Source organism: Chelonoidis abingdonii, chromosome 11 (assembly GCF_003597395.2).
Source record: "Chelonoidis abingdonii isolate Lonesome George chromosome 11, CheloAbing_2.0, whole genome shotgun sequence".
Taxonomy (NCBI): Eukaryota; Metazoa; Chordata; order Testudines; family Testudinidae; genus Chelonoidis; species Chelonoidis abingdonii.
The window spans coordinates 55,801,051-55,818,204 of NC_133779.1; the positions used below are offsets into that span (position 1 = coordinate 55,801,051).

A 17,154-nucleotide genomic window follows, 5' to 3' on the forward strand; every position below is an offset into this window, starting at 1 on the left:
CCCTCACTGTGCCGGCCCTGCCTAACCCACCTCCTTCCCTCTCCCACCCCTTATCCCCTCCCCTCAATCTCCTGCCACTATTGTCCCCACCCCATGCACCTCGGCCCTGCCCACCGCCACCACCCCCAACCCTGCTGTCCCAACCTCCCTCGCAGTCCCCACAGACCTGCCCATTCCCCACCCCACTGCCCACCATGGGACTGGCCAGAACCTAGGGAGTGAGGGGCTCGCCCATGTGTAATACTGACATCTACAAGGAGAGGGGTGGGGGCTGCAGCTCTTTGCTCCCTCTGCCTGCTGGGACTTGGGTCCAGTGCCCTAGAGGGGAGAGGCCCCATGTCCCATTCCCGCTCCCTTGAGCCTGCCTTGAGGCCAGATAGGAGATTGCTGCCCCAGAGGGGCGGGGCCAGTGCCCCACCTCCAGCTCACCCCCTGTCTGGGCATCGAAACGCTTGGTGGCGATGGCGTCAATCTCGTCTATGAAGATGATGGCGGGTGCGTTCTCCTTAGCCAGCCTGAAGACGTCCCGCACCATGCGCGGCCCCTCACCCAGGTACTTCTGTACAAACTCTGAGCCCACCACGCGGATGAAGGCAGCTGGACAGATGGGCAGACAGCATTAGTGCCCCCCTCCAGCCCTGGCCATGAGAGACACCCCCCAACAGACAGGCACTCCCTGGGACAACCCACAGGCTCCCTGTGCCACACAGTCCTGGCACCAGCCCTGGCAACTGCAGTACCAACCCTCCTGGGCACAAAGCCGGGGCCTTTCCAGACCTTGAGCCGGGACCACAGGTCGCTTGGCACTTTTGCACTATAGAACCCAGGCATCCTTGACAGACTCCCATGGTATCAGATGGGCACTGGTGCTCTCCCTTCCCCCCACAGTCCAGCACCCTGATCACCTGTGGTGTGATGGGCCACAGCTTTGGCCAGCATAGTCTTCCCACAGCCAGGGGGGCCATACATCAGGACGCCACGTGGGGGGTCGATGCCGATCTGAGGGGGACAGAGGGGGTTACTGGGGTCTCCCCCATCTCACCCTTGAGGAGCCCAGGAAGCTGGTGGGCTGGGATCCTGACACCAGTCACATCCAGTGCAGCCCAGAGTCAAAGGTTCTGTGTCTCTCCTGATCTGACAGTGACTTGCCAACCCCAGCCCAGCCCCTGAGCGCACAGCCCCGAGGGCCCCCAGGAGCTCTCCCAGCTGCAGGGCACAGTGAGAGAAGCGCCCATGCTCAGCCCGCAGGACAGAGCTCATCCCCAGTGCAGGGCACAGCCACCCAAGATGTAGTTCCAGCCGGTCCAGTCTTGCCATTCCACCCCACACACACTCACCTGCTTGTACAGCTCAAAGTGGGTGAGGGGCAGCTCCACAGCCTCCCTCACCTCCTGTTTCTGGATGTCCATCCCGCCAATGTCAGCGTACATCACGTCCGGTTTCTGATCTGTGGGCACACACCAGAGCTGAGCCCAACATGGCTAGGGGACCCATACCTCCCCTACCCAGCACAGCCAGGGGACCTCCGCTCTCCACAAAACCTATACCCCCTTCATGCATAGCACAACCAGTGGACCTGCATGCACAGCACACCTAGAGGAACCCCATCCCCCTGTCCAGCACAGCCGGGGGACCCCGACCTCCCCTGTCCAGTACTCCACTGCATGCCCAGCATGGGCGTGAGACCCCTGCACGCCCATGGGACTGCCACCCCCCGCACACCCATGGGACCCACAGCTGCCCAGCACAGTTGGGAGACCTCCATCCCCATAGGCACTGGGCACACTGCTCCCTGTGGCACTGGCTGCCCCTGGGGCTGGCACAGGGAGCACTCACCTGATGTCAGCATCATAATGCTGCTATCAGCCTCGGGTGGCAGCACATCCACCAGCGCATTACTGTGCTTGTGCAGGGCCACCGAAGCGTTGGGCTTCAGCAGCTCCCGGTCAATGGTGCTCAGGATCCGCACATAGTAATTGGAGCCTGTGGGTGAGAGGCAGATGAGGGTAAGCCAGGCTAGCTGGGGGCTAACCCCCTGTGCGCACCTCCCCTCTTCCACAATCCCCTTCCTCGAGCCCTCCAGCTGCACCTGTGGTAGAGCCCACAATGGCCGTGTTCTGGTCCACGGCCTCTAGGAACTGGCCGATGACCAGAGGGATGCTCTGGATGCGCTTCACCTCCTCCTGCGCGTGCAAGAACTCCTTCTTCAGGTTCTTCTGCTCGTCCTTGATGTACTCCTCCTGCACCTCCAGGAACTCCAGCTCCTGCTGCAGCTTCTGTGGATGGATAGACAGACAGACAGCCCCTCCTCCCTGCTCCGCTCAGGTGCCTGCAGTAGCTGCTAGAGGAAGTGGCTCCAAAGCCACAGGCCGGGCACCAGGCAGCTCCCCGCTCAGCACTGCGGCTGGGTGCCCTTGCAGGGAAGTGGGCTTCCAGGGACGCTGTGCAGCAGAGGGGAATGGGACTGGAAGAACCAAACCCACCAGAGGTTACTGGGGCCCAGATCTCCCAAGTTCCTGGCCTCACAACCCTGGTCAGAAGTGCCAAAGGATCCCAACTCCGGGGCAAGAGCACGTGCTGCCTCCACCTCGGGGCCTGCCATCCTACCCTGTCACCCACTGCTCCCGCCGAGGGCATCCCCCTCAGGGTCTGCCGTCCCAGCCCCCTATCCCCACACACCTCCCATCCAAGGGCAACCCTCTCCCGCCACCCCAGCCCCCACTCACCTTGTAGCGGCTGTAGAGATCCTCCAGGTCCTCGGGCTCCGGGGCAAGGAAGGACAAGCCAGTCTGAGGCCTGGAGATAGCCAGCGCAGGCAGCTCATCCTAGGACAGCCACAGACAGGCAGTGAGAGCTGGACACATCAGACCGCTGTGACTGCAGCTTAGGGGAGGGATGAAGCTCCCTCTGAGCAGCAAAGGTCTCACACCCGATCTGATCCCACCCAGCTGCTGGGGTGCCAAGAACCGATGCCCTGAGACCAACTGGGCAGCAAAAGTCAGACACACACACCCCATCAGATAGGGATGGGAGGGAACGAAGGGACTAGAGGGACACTAGAGATTTTCTGACCAATTTGAATGAATTCAAATCACCCAGGCCTGATGCTATTCACCTGAGGGTGCTGAAGGAATTAGCTGAAGAAATATCAGAGCCACTAGCGATAGTATTTGTAAACTCATGGATGACAGGAGAGGTCCTGGAACACTGGAGAAGGGCTAATGCAGTGCCCATATTTAACAAGGGGGAAAAGAAGGAGCCAGGGAACTACAGACCAGTCAGTCTGGATACCTGGGAAGGTACTAGAGCAGTGTATGAAACATTCCATTTGCGAACACCTGGAGGATGAAGGGGTGATCACCAGCAGCCAGTATGGATTTACCAAATCACACCAGATCAGCTTGATTTCCTTCTTTGACAGGATTTGGTGGATAGGAGGAATGCAGTGGAAATAATATACCTGGACTTCAGCAAGGCTTTGATTATCGCTGTCAAGTGATTAAAAAAATTGTGATTAATTGTGCTGTTAAATAATAATAGAATACCATTTATTTAAGTATTTTTGGGTGTTTTCTACATTTTCAAATATATTGATTTCAATTACAACACAGAACGCCAAGCGTACACTGCTCACTTTATATTTATTTTTTATTATAAATATTTGCACTGTAAAAAACAGAAGAAATATTTTTCAGTTCACCTAATGTAAGTGTTGTAGTGCAATCTCTTTATCATGAAAGTTGAACTTACCAATGTAGAATTATGTACAAAAAAACTGCATTCAAAAACAAGACAATGTAAAACTTTAGAGCCTACATGTTCACTCAGTCCTACTTCTTGTTCAGCCAATTGCTCCAACAGACAAGTTTGTTTACATTTGCAGGATTTAATGCTGCCCGTTTCTTGTTTACAATGTCACCCGAAAGTGAAAACTGGCATTTGCCTGGCACTCTGTAGCCAGCGTTGCAAGATATTTACATGCCAGATGCGCTAAAGATTCACATATCCCTTCATGCTTTGACCACCATTCCAGAGGATAGACGTCCATGCTTATGGCAGGTTCTGCTTGATAACGATCCAAAGCAGTGCAGATCGATGCATGTTCATTTTCATCATCATGAGTCAGATGCCAACAGGAGAAGGTCGATTTTCTTTTTTGGTGGTTCAAGTTCTGTAGTTTCTGCATTGGAATGTGGCTCTTTTAAGACTTCTGAAAGCATACTTCACACCTCGTCCCTCTCAGATTTTGGGAGGTAAGTTCAGATTCTTGAAGCTTGGGTCAAGTGCTGTAGCTATCTTTAGAAATCTCACATTAGTACCTTCTTTGTATTTTGTCAGATCTGCAGTGAAAGTGTTTTTAAAACGAACAACACGTGCTGGGTCATCATCTGAGACAGGCATAACACGAGATATGACAGAAAGCGGGTAAAACAGAACAGGAGACAAAAAACTCTCCTCCAAGCAGTTGAGTCACAAATTTAATAAACGCTTTTTTTTTTTTTTTTAAACAAGCATCATCAGCATGGAAGCATGACCTCTGGAATGGTGGTCGAAGCATGAAGGGGCATATTAAGGTTCAGTATATCTGGCACGTAAATACCTTGCAATGACAGCTACAAAAGTGGCATGGGAAGGCCTGTTCTCACTTTCAGTCAACATTGTAAAGAAGCTGGCAGCTTTATTGCCCGTAAATGTAAACAAACTTGCTTGTCTTAGCAATCCCCTGAACAAAAAGTAGGACTAAGTGAACTTGTAAGCTCTAAAGTTTTACATTGTTACACAGCTGCACTCAAAAACAAAACAAACACCCTCCCCCGCCCCGTAAGTTGCACTTTCATGATAAAGAAATTGCACTGCAGTACCTGTATGAGGTGAATTGAAAAATACTATTTCTTTTGTTTATAATTTTTATAGTGCAAATATTTGTAATAAAAAATAATATAAAGTGAGTTTGGTACACTTTGTATTGTGTTATAACTGAAATCAATATATTTGAAAATGTAGAAAAACCATCAAAATATTTAAATAAATTTCAATCGGGATTCTATTGTTTAACAATCTGATTAAAACTACAATTAATCACCATTGTTTTAGTTAATCGTGTGAGTTAACTGCAATCAATCAAGAGCCTTACTTTTGACACAGTCCCACCTGACAGCTGATAAGTAAGCTGGAGAAATGCAGGCTTGACAGAGCTACCATTATGTGGACATCTAATTGGTTAAATAACTGCAAAGAGTGATTATTAATGGAATGATGTCAGACTGGAAGGAGGTATCAAGTGGGGTTCCACAGGATCTGTTCTGGGTCCAGTGTTGTTTAACATCTTTATTAATGACACAGAAATAGAAAGAGAGAGCATATTGATCAAATTTGCAGATGACACAAAGCGGGGATGGGTGTGGGTGGGGGTCTGCAAACACTTTGGAAGATAGAGCTAAAATTCAGAGGGATCTTGATAAATTGGAGAACTGGGCTATAGGCAACAAAATGAAATTCAGCAAAGACAAATGTCAGGTGCTACACTCAGGGAAGAAAATCCAAATGCACACATACAGAATGAGGGATTACTGGCTTGGCAGCAGCAATGCTGAGAAGAATCTGGGAGTTGTGGTGGATCACAATGTTAGCATGAATCAGCAATGCGATGTGGTTGCAGAAAAAGCAAATGCAATTTTAGATTGCATTAACAGAGACCTAGCATGCAAGTCATGGGAGGTAACAGTACCACTCTACTTGGTGCTGGTTAGGCCTCAGCTGGCGTACTGTATTTAGTTTTGGTCACCAATGTATAGAAAGGATGTAGAAAAACTGGAAATGATCCAGAGGTGAGTGACAAAGATGATCAAAGGGTTGGAATGCAAACCATCTGAGCAAAGGCTGAAGGAATGGGTAGATTTCGTTTGGAAAAGAGGAGATTAAGGGGGAACATGATAGTGGTCTTCAACTACTTGAAAGGCTTTCATAAAAAAGATGGAGAAAAGTTGCTCTCTCTTGCCATGGAGGACAGGACAAGAGGCAACGGGTTCAAACTACAGCACAGATGATTTATATTAAATCTCAGGAAAAACTTCCTAACAGTAAACAACAGTAGGACAAAGGAACAGACACCTAGGGAGGTTGTGGAAGTTCCTTCACTGGGTTTTCAAAAGGAGGCTAGAGCCATCTGTCTTGGATGATTTAGACCAGGGGTAGGCAACCTATGGCACACGTTTCAATGGCACTCACACTGCCCGGGTCCTGGCCACCAGTCTGGGGAGCTCTGCATTTTAATTTTTTTAAAACGTTTAAGAAGCTTCATTTAAAATTACTTTATTTACTTTACATACAACAATAGTTTAGTTCTATATTACAGACTTATAGAAAGAGACCTTCTAAAAACATTAAAATGTATTACTGGCATGCGAAACCATAAATTAGAGTGAATAAATAAAGACTCGACACAGCACTTCTGAAAAGTTGTCGACTCCTGGTTTTGTGAAAGTAGAATGAATTATATTGTGAAAATAGAAAGGATTAAAGAAATGCTGTCTGTACCTTTAAGCAAAATTGTTGGAATGCTGCAATCCAGGTGTCAGAAATACAGACATTAACATAGAACAATTGCACCGTTTAAGGGCAATTGGTGAAGTATTAGCCTTAGATCGATAAGAGTTAGTAAGGAAGTAGGATATGCATGCTGTGCCCCAGGTGAATTTTACTGTTTTTCTTTCTTTGTCCCTTTGTCTAATTCCCGCTCTTTTATCTATATAAATAAGACTGTTTGGGTCTTGCATGGCCACTCACATTATCTGGGTGTTATTAGCAGAGCGCTGTGCTAATAAAACAGAGTGGTCTGACAAACTGTGAGTCCTGAGTCTAACTTTGACAGTGCAGATGCAACAAATACTGCATCTTGGCAGGTGCTTAAGATGACCCCTGCGGTCCCTTCTAGCCCTATGAGTCTAGATAGGTCAAATAGCAGAGAGAAATAGGAGTGGGGTCTAGTGGTTAGTGCAGAACTCCTGAGTTCTACCCCAGCTCTGGCATGGAAGGGGGTATAGTGGTTAGAGCAGGGAGGCTGGAAATCAGAATAATTAAAAATCAATTTTTATCTGATCAGTTTGTCAAAATCTAAATTGGATTTTGTATTTAAATTAAATTCAGGTTAAGAAAAATTAATCAATTTTAAAATAAATTTGAAACAGACATATGTCCTAACTTTACTATAACCTATTGAAATACCATTATCCAGTGTTAAGTCACACACATTTGCTGATATATTCTATAGAACAATGGTTTTCAAACTTTTTTTCTGGAGACTTAGTTGAAGAAAACTGTTGATGCCTGCGACCCAATGGAGCTGGGGATGAGGGGTTAAGGGTGAGGGAGGGGCTCAGGGCTGGGGTAGAGGGTTGGGGTGCAGGAGTGAGGGCTGCAGAGTGGGGCTGGGAATGAGCGGTTCAGGGTGTGGGAGGGGCTCTGGGCTGGGTCTTGGAGTGCAGGAGGGGGCCAGGACTCTGGGCTGGGGATGAGGGATTCGGGGAAGGCTCAGGGCTGGGGCAGGAGATTGGGGCACGGGGCTACCTCACATGGTTTCCAGCCAGCAGTGCAGCTGGGGTGCTAAGGCAGGCTGGTTCCTAAGTGGAGGCATGCAAGCCTGCCTAGGTGCCGGACCTGCTGCTGGCCCCTTCCAGGGCACAGCGCAGCGTCAGAACAGGTAGCGAATGGCCTGCCTTAGCCAAGCAGCACTGCTGACAGGACTTTAACAGCCTGGTTGGCAGTGCTGACCAGAGCCGCTGCAACCCAGTGCCTTCCATTCCACAACCCAGTATTGGGACATGACCTGCAGTTTGAAAACCAGTGCTCTGTAAAAAGTCAGGCCACCAAACCAGTAAGTCAGTGGCTGGAACTAGAGTTTGGGAGAGGGCTAAACCAGCCTTTGCTGCAGCACAGAGAGGACACTGCCCTCACTGCAGTTCCATTCATTGACCAGTTTACTCCACATTAAGAAACAAAATGGAAGTTAAAAAGGCAGGAAAGCTTGTTTTTCTCTTCCAGTCTATGAATACAAGCGAGGTGAGAGCACCAGCTGAGCGGCGAACAACAGAGAGGCTAACAGAGGGAGTTTGACTGGGAGATGGCCTGGGGAGAGCCCAGAGGCATTCAACTTGCAGGCTCCTCTGAGTAGTTGTTGCAGCAGCTGAGGAAGCTCTTAGAAGAAAGGTGCTATGGATGGTGAGCGATCAGCTGTTGTGACCTGCACAGGATGTGCCATGTTTGTCTTTCTTGTACAGACAAAGTTGCTTCTATCCTGTTGAACGTGCAAGCTGGTCTCAAGGTCTGGAGAAACAAGTATCGACCCTGCATTGCATAAGAGAAAATGAAGATTTCCTAGACAGATGTCAGGATATGCCTCTACGGGCACAACATTCTGAAGAATCAGAGCAGGCTGTGCAGCAGGGACAGAAGGACGGTGAAGAAATTTGGCAGCATGTGACCTCCAGAAGAAAGAGGAGTATCCATGTACCAGGAAAGCAGATACAGGTGAGCAACTGTTTTCATGTTCTTTCCACAGGTACTAATACGGAGAGTGGACTAGATGATGCATTTGAGGGAAGGGAGCAGAAGGAGACTCCACCAATTGGAAGGCATGAGATGCACTGTCCTAGGGATGGGAGTTCCATGACCACTGCTCCCAAGAGGAGGAGGCAGGTGGTGGGGGTCGGCGACTTCCTCCTCAGAGGAACTGAGTTATTTATCTGCCATCCCAACCAGGAAAACCGAGAGGTCTGCTGCTTGCCAGGAGCTAGGATTCATGATGTGACGGAGAGACTGCTGAGACTCATCAAGCCCTCGGATCACTACCCCTTCCTGCTTCTCCACGTGGGCACCAATGATACTGCCAAGAATGGCCCTGAGCGGATCACTGCAGACTACGTGGCTCTGGGAAGAATGATAAAGGTGTCTGAGGCACAAGTGGTGTTCTCGTCCATCCTCCCTGTGGAAGGAAAAGACCAGGGTACAGACCATTGAATTGTGGAGGTCAACAAATGGCTACACAGGTGGTGTTGGAGAGAAAGCTTTGGATGTTTGACCATGGGATGGTGTTCCAAGAAGGAGTGCTAACGAAGAGAGGGAAGAGCATCTTCGCAAGCAGACTAGCTGACCTAGTGAGGAGGGCTTTAAACTAGATTCACCAGGGGAAGGACACCAAAACCCTGAGGTAAGTGGGATATCGGGAGGAAGCACAAGCAGAAGAGAGCAAGAGGGGAGGACTCCTACCTCATACTGAGAAAGCAGGACGATCAGCGAGTTATCATAAATGCCTATACACAAATGCAAGAAGTATGGGAAACAAGCAGGGAGAATTGGAAGTCCCGGCACAGTCCAGGAATTATGATGCGATTGGAACAACAGAGACTTGGTGGGATAACTCACATGGCTGGAGTACTGTCATGGCTGGATATAAACTGTTCAGGAAGGACAGGCAGGGCAGAAAAGGTGAGGGAAGTGCATTGTATGTTAGAGAGCAGTATGACTGCTCAGAGCTCTGGTATTAAACTGCAAAAAAACCATGAGAGTCTCTGGATTAAGTTTAGAAGTGGGAGCAACAAGGGTGATGTCGTGGTGGGAGTCTGCTATAGACAACCAGACCAGGGGGATGAGGAGGACGAGGCTTTCTTCCGGCAACTAACAGAAGTTACTAGATCACAGGCCGTGGTTCTCATGGGGGACTTCAATCACCCCGATATTTGCTGGGAGAGCAATACAGCAGTGCACAGACAATCCAGGAAGTTTCTGGAAAGTGTAGGGGACAATTTCCTGGTGCAAGTGCTAGAGGAACCAACTAGGGGCAGAGCTCTTCTTGACCTGCTGCCCACAAACAGAGAAGAATTAGTAGGACGCAAAGGCTGATGGGAAACTTGGAGGCAAGACCATGGATGTCGAGTTCAGGATCCTGAACAAGTAGAAAGAGGCATGGAATACGGACCCTGGACTTCAGGGAAAGCAGACTTGACTCCCTTAGGGAACTTGATGAGCCGCGATCCCCTGGAGAACAATCATGGGGGGTTGGAATTGGAGGAGTCCGGGGGCTGCTGTTATTCTAAAGATCTTATTGGATGTGCAAGAATCAAAACCAGTCCGATGGTAAAAATGAACAGTAAATACTGGCAGGCACCATCTTGGCTTATCAGAGAATCCTTGCGATCTTAATGCTAAAAAGAAGTATTACAAGTAAGTGAAGACGACATAATGACAGGAGGAGTGTAAATATATATGCTCAGGCTCAGGAGTAAACAGATAGAGCAAATCACACTGAAGTTGCAGTAGCAAGAGATGTTTAAGAGTAACAAGAAGGTTCTTCAGTACTGTTATCAACAAGGTGGGCAAGATGTGGCCCCTTATGCTTTTTTGCTCTATCTTCGACGATAGATTCAGCTCACCAGATATTACTCTCTTACCTCGATAATAACACGACTCGTATTATTACACGAATCAATTACATGCGTTATATAGCAGCGCTTCGGGGGAGGGAAGCGGGCTCAGCGTCGCTCCAGCGGATTCAAAGCCAAGTTCACTATAACTCGGTTTCTCTATAGACACTAGTACAGATTTTTTGTGCTCCCAATGACAGCGTCATATATCAGGGTGGACTGTCACTTCGGGAGCACAGCATGGAACGAGTTGCCACTCCTGCGTGCAAAGAAAGTGGTTAAACTTTTATGATAAGGCTGGATGAGAGGAATCCGAAGCGGATGCACTGAAATCCGAGGGTGCTAAGAACGTTACGGCGATGTCGATGAGACCATTGCCATTACTATTGAAATATGGTGTATGCGGTGAGTCCCAAATGATGCAAAGGGCTAATCTATTGCTTCCTCTGTATATAAAAGGGAGAGGAGGATCTGGGGAATACAGCCATCAACGTCACTCAATTCCTCTGTAAAATCATGGGCAGGTCCTCACAGACTCAATCTGATGCACTTACAGAAAGGAAAGTGACAGAAGTCAAGCATTGATTCCCAAGTGCAAGTCATGCCTGTTATTCATTGCCTCTATGCATGAGATAAATGGGTCTGTGGATGAGGGAAAAGCAGTGTGTTTATTCCTTGTCTTAGCAAGCCCTTTGATACATCTCCACACGTTTCTTGTCAGCAAGTTAAAAAGTTATTTGGGGTAATTGAACGAGGGCTGATAAATGTGACAAAAGCTGCGTAGACACAGTGGCAGGACGAGTAGGTCAGTGGACTCGGCTACAATCTAGTTGCCAGCCGGATCAAGCAGCTGGCAACAAGGGGTTCCTGGTGCTTGGTTTTGTTCAATCATCTATTAATGTCTGGGAGATGCGTTGGATCAGACCTAGGAGTTTGCAGATGCACTAACAGGAGAAAGTGTGAACTATTGCTGAGGGTAGGGATACGATACCAGAAGGGACCTAGACAAATTAGAGGATGGGCCAAAGAAATGTGATGAGTTCAACAAGGAACATGCGAGTCCTGCCTTAGGATGGAAGAATCCTGCCACTGCTACAAGACTAGGGACTGAGTGGTGGAGCGTTCTCCAGGAAAAGGACTGGGGTTACAGTCGACAATGAGTAGGATTAAAGTCACAGATGTAGCCTTTTTGCAAGAAGTCAACGGCAATTTTGGGTAGTATAAGTAGGGCATCCAGCAGACTGAGGACGTTGCTCTTCCTCATATTAGAACATTGGTGAGGCTATGGAGTACTATGTCCAAGTATTTGGGCCCATACTAAGAAGTGTTGGAAATTGGAAAGGAGTCCAGTGGAGGGCACCAAACATGATTAGGGGGCTGGAGCACATGACTGATGAGGAGAGGCTGAGGGAACTGGGATTGTTTAGTCTGCACAAGAGAAGAATATGGAGGGATTTGATAGCTGCTTTCAACTACCTGAAAGGGGGTTCCAAAGAGGATGGATCTAGACTGTTCTTAGTGGTAGCAGATGACAGAACAAGTAGTAATGGTCTCAAGTTGCAGTGGGGGAGGTTTAGGTTGGATTTTAGGAATAACATTTTCACTAGGAGGGTGGTAAAGCACTGGAATGGGTTACCTAGGAAAGGTGGTGGAATCTCCTTCCTCGAAGGTTTTTAAGGTCAGGCTTGACAAAGCCCTGGCTGGGATGATTTAATTTGGGATTGGTCCTGCTTTGAGCAGGGGGTTGGACTAGATGACCTCCTGGGGTGCCTTCCAAGCCTGATATTCTATGATTCTATGACAAGATCTATTAGCTCTAACATCCTGAAGTAGTGCACTATGCAGGATTTTTTAAATCCTGCTCCAGCTATTATGGAGGCCAAGGCTCTATCTTTACACTGTGACAGGAAACAGTACATTTTACTAGCTACAGAACAGTACCTGTTTAACAGTTTCAGTAGCAGGCTATCTAGTTAAATAAACCATTTATTAACTCAGCTAACTTTTAAGGGAAAATGTGGTTCAATAACTTTCCCCTTCACTATCCAGAATGTTTACGGTAGTTTTAGTTAATAAATAAAACTAAAATGCTGAGTTTGTACATTTCCATGGAATTTGAACTGTCATCAAATGGGGTAAAAACGTATACATTAACAATCTAGAAAAAAAATGAAATATTCTCTACATGCTAACATCATAAAAAAATGGAGATATTAAGAATAAATGCAAAATAAGCTCCCTAGTGACTCCGGGTTGGACCCTCGGCTCTGAGAGGGGAGGGAAGAAGTAGGGGAGCCCAGACTCATGGGTTTCATGCCTAGTGCGGTGGTGGGGGACGGGACAAAACCAGACTCTCAGGTTCCATGCCTGGTTGAGGGCAGGTAGATTCTCAGGCTCCATGTTTCGCAGAGGGGAGGGAGGAGCCCAGATTCTCAGGCTCCAAGCTTGGCAGGTTGGAGAGAGGAGCCCGGACTTGTGGGTTCCGTGCCCGGGTCGGGGGAAGGGGGGGGGGCGCGCCCGGGACTCCTGGGTTCCGTGCCCGGGGAGGGCTGGGGGGCGGGGCCAGAGACCAGACTCTGGGTCCGTGCCCGGGGGCGGGGGGGGGGGGGCGGGCAGAGCCCGGACTCCGGGTTCCGTGCGCCCGGGGCTGGGGGGGGGGGGGGGGGCCGGGGCAGAGCCCGGACTCCTGGGTTCCGTGCCGGGGCTGGGGGGGGGGGGGCGGGGCAAGCGCCGGACTCCTGGGTCCGTGCCTGGGGCTGGGGGGGGGGGCGGGGCAGAGCCCGGACTCCCTGGGTTCCGTGCCGGGACTGGGGGGGGCGGAGGCAGAGCCCGACCTGGGTTCCGTGCCCGGGCTGGGGGGGGGGGGGGGCGGGGCAGAGCCGGACTCCTGGGTTCCGTGCCCCGGGGCTGGGTGGGGGGGGGGGGGCGGGCAGACGCCCCCGGACTTCCACTGGTTCCCGTGCCGGGACTGGGGGGGGGGGGGCGGGGCAAGAGCCCGGAACTCCTTGGGTTCCGTGCCCGGGGCTGGGGGGGGGCAGAGCCCGGACTCCTGGGTTCCGTGCCCGGGGCTGGGGGGAGGGGGCGGGGCAGAGCCCGGACTCCTGGGTTCCGTGCCCGGGGCTGGGGGGGGGGGGCGGGCAGAGCCCGACTCCTGGGTTCCGTCCCGGGCTGGGGAGGGCGGGGCAGAGCCCGCACTCTGGTTCCGTGCCTGGGGCTGGGGGGGGGCGGGGCAGACCCGCACTCCTGGGTTCGTGCCCGGGGCTGGGGGGGGGGAGCGGGGCAGAGCCCGGACTCCTGGGTTCCGTGCCCGGGGCTGGGGGGGGGGGCGGGGCAGAGCCGGACTCCTGGGTTCCGTGCCCGGGGGCTGGGGGGGGGGGGGGGCGGCAGAGCCCGGACTCCTGGTTCCGTGGCCCGGGCTGGGGGGGGGGCGGGGCAGAGCCCGCACTCCTGGGTTCCGTGCCCGGGCTGGGGGGGGGGCGGGGCAGAGCCCGGACTCCTGGGTTCCGTGCCCGGGCTGGGGGGGGGGGCCGGCAGAGCCGCACTACTGGCCGGTCCCGCCGTGACTCGCATCTCCCCACGTGCGTGGCGGGCAGCGGGCCGCGCGACCTGGAGGCGGGAACAGGAGCTAGTCCGCGCGCAGCGGGGCCGGGGATCTCCTGGAGCCGCCCGCCGGTCCCCCTGTACAGCACCTGGGTCTTCTCCACCAGGATCCCGATCTCCTCCATCTTCCCTCCGCCACCGACACCTCAGGCCGCGCCGGGGCTGCTGGGAGCTGCGGACGCTCCCCTACGCGCGGGGCTGCTGGGAGCCGTAGTTCCCCCGGCGCGGGGCTGCTGGGAGCTGGAGCTGGAGCCTCGCACGGCCCCGTGTGGGTTTTCTCCTTCCTGCAGCCCCGCCCATCCCCTGCGTGCACGGTTCGCGCCGCAGCGCAACGAGTCACGCGGGAGCTGTTCCCAGCGGCAGGCCCAGGCTCTGTGCAGACTCAAGCAGCGTGGCTGACACCCATGGCAGCTGCCCTCTACCCAGGCGGTCGCCCAGGTTCGGCCAAGAGTGGGCAAACTACAGTCCACGGGACTGTCCTGCCTGGCCCCCGAGATGCTGGTCCAGGATGCCTGCTTCCCCGGCCCCTTCCTGCTGGCCCCCTCCCTGCAGGTTCAGCTTGCTCCTCCACCCGCACAATGCTCTGGGCAGGGTACCCGGTGCTCTGCGCTGCATGGTGGCGGCACAGCGGCGTGGCCCGGCTCCAGCATCGCCAGCCACCGGTGCTCCATGCAGTGCTGTGAGGGAGCAGGGAGGGTTGGATAGAGGGCAGGGGATTTCAGGGTGGGCAGTGGGGATGTGGATGGTGTGATGTGGGAAAGGGGTTGAATGGGGGCAGGGGGTCTCGGGGGCAGTCAGGAAGGAGGGGGGTTGATGGGGCATCAGGGGACAGGTAGAAGGAGTTGTTGGATGGGCAGGGGGGGTCCAGGGCAAGTCAGACAGGGATCGGGAGGGTGGATGGGGCAGGTTTCCTGTGGGGGGGGGGCATCAGGGAACAGGGATGGTTGGATGGGGCAGGAGTCCCGGGGGGTGGCAAATAGGAGGTGGGGCCCAGGCCATGACCCCCTCCCCTAACCAGCCCTCCATACAATCTATGAAACCCAATGCGGCCCTGAAGCCAAAAAGTTTGCCTGCCCCTGCTCTGGCAAGACTCAGGTAGCATCACTGATACCTGGGGCAGCTACCTCTTGTCATGGACTCACAGTTTGTGCCCACTCGTGGCCCCATGTGGTCCCTGGGGGGAACCCCCTTCAGTGTAACAGCCCTTCTTGGGGGTCCACTCTCTCTCAGGGGTTAAGTCACTCCACCTTCTGGAACCACACCTCTCTGAACCTTAGGACATTTGTCTCTCGCTGTGGGCTCCCTCAGGGAGTCCACTTGCTCTGGACCCCTGAGACCTCCACTCCCAGAGGGAATAATGCCACCCTGATCTCTAGACCGGAGTGACTCTCAGCCAGCATAAAACAGGAGGGTTTATTGAGTGTCTGAACCCAGCAAAAGAAACTCTCAGGGCCTCAGGCCTGGCCTCCCTCAGCACAGCACATCTAAATCTCTCCTGCATCCAGGTAGGCTCTGCCTGCTCTCTCTCTCCAGCCCAGAGACCCCCTGCTTCCCAGCTGGGCATCTGGTATCACCTCCCCCAAGCCCCACCTCTGTCCATTGTCTTCTATCCAGGTAAACAGGGTCGCCTGGGCCTCCTCTCCTCTCAGCCATCCTCTGTCCCCCTCTGGCTGGAACCAGCTGGTCAGGTCACCATGGTCCTCTCTTCGCAGCCAGAACCATCTTTGACTCTGAGCTGGGCCTCCTGGTCACCAGGTCACCAGTTGCTGGCGTAGCCATTCTCCAGGCCATTGGCTGGGGTTCCAAGTTCCTTCGCTGGTCCTCTGTAACAACAAACTCCCTCTCCTATCATCTTGTTAAACCAGGAACACCCACAGAAACTGCATCCCACACTGCATTCAAACCATTGAAAAGAACAAGACCCTCCCCCCCCCGCCCCACATTTCATCACATCTCTCCTCCCTTCAAGTCTGAACTGAGCGGGGTCACTTAGCCAGAGACTGGGGAAGTTCAGGGCCCCCACCCCGTGATAAAGCAGTGGCTATAACATTGGCACTCCCCATCACATGGACCACGTCCATGTTATAACCCTGGAGGAGCAGGCTCTATCGCCACAGCTTGGCATTAGCCCCTTTCATTTGGTGCAGCCATGTCAGGGGTGAATGGTCAGTGTACACAGTGAAGCGCTGCCCAAATAGATATAGCTGCAGCTTTTTGACAGTCCACACCATGGCCAGACATTCCTTCTCTATGGTTGCATAGTGCTGCTCCCAGGGCAGCAGCTTCTTGCTCAAGTACACAATGGGGTGTCTCTCCCCTTTAGTACCACACCCAACCCCATGTCTGAGGCATTGGTGACCACCAGGAAGGGTTTGTTAAAATCCGGAATTACCAGCACTGGGTTTTGGATGAGTGTCCCCTTTAACGCACAGAGAGCCCTCTGGAACTGCTCGGTCCAGACCACCTTGTCTGGCTTTGCCTTCCTACAAAGCTCTGTCAGGGGAGCTGCCAGGGAGAAAAAGTAGGGCACAAACCTCCAGTAGCACCCTGCCATCCCAATGAAAGCCTGGACCTGCTTCTTAGTCTGGGGACCGGGCCAATCCTGGATTGCCTCCACTTTGGCTGGCTCCAGCTTCAGGTGGCCACTTCCCACCTTGTGGTCAAGGTATGACACCTCTGCCATCCCCACCTTGCACTTTCTAGCTTTTATGGTCAGTCCTCCATCCTGGAGGCAACCCGGCACGCTCTTCATCTGGGATACATGTTCTTCCCAGGTCTGGCTAAAGACGCAGATATCGTCAATATATGCCAGAGCAAAGTCCTCCATCCCCCTTAACAACTGATTCACCAGGCACTGGAAGGTGGCAGGTGCCCCCTTGAGACCGAAAGGCAGGACCAGGAACTCGAAGAACCCTATTGGGGTGGTGAAGGCAGACTTCGTCCGGCCTTCTGGGTCCAAAGGCACCTGTCATAGCCTTTGGTAAGAACCATGGTAGTGAAGTACTGGGCGCCCCCTCTCCCTCCCCCCAACTTGTCTAGGATCTCATCGGTCCTAGGCATGGGGTAGGCATTGGATACGGTGATGGCATTGAGCTTCCGATAGTCCACATAGAACTGAATTGACCCGTCCTTCTTG

The 17,154-nt window shown here is 52.5% G+C and overlaps 1 protein-coding gene across 1 annotated transcript in view; it reads right to left on the bottom strand.

Annotated features, from left to right (window-relative positions):
• PSMC4 (proteasome 26S subunit, ATPase 4) overlaps window positions 1–14,197 on the bottom strand; it is a 20,325-nt gene extending 6,128 nt beyond the window's left edge. The window contains 7 exon segments of the mRNA XM_032769337.2: window positions 419–597; window positions 906–999; window positions 1,338–1,447; window positions 1,837–1,983; window positions 2,090–2,276; window positions 2,727–2,825; window positions 14,108–14,197. Of these exon segments, the coding sequence (XP_032625228.1) occupies window positions 419–597; window positions 906–999; window positions 1,338–1,447; window positions 1,837–1,983; window positions 2,090–2,276; window positions 2,727–2,825; window positions 14,108–14,143 (852 nt within the window). The 5' untranslated portion in view covers window positions 14,144–14,197.
• Window positions 14,198–17,154: the final 2,957 nt, after the last annotated feature.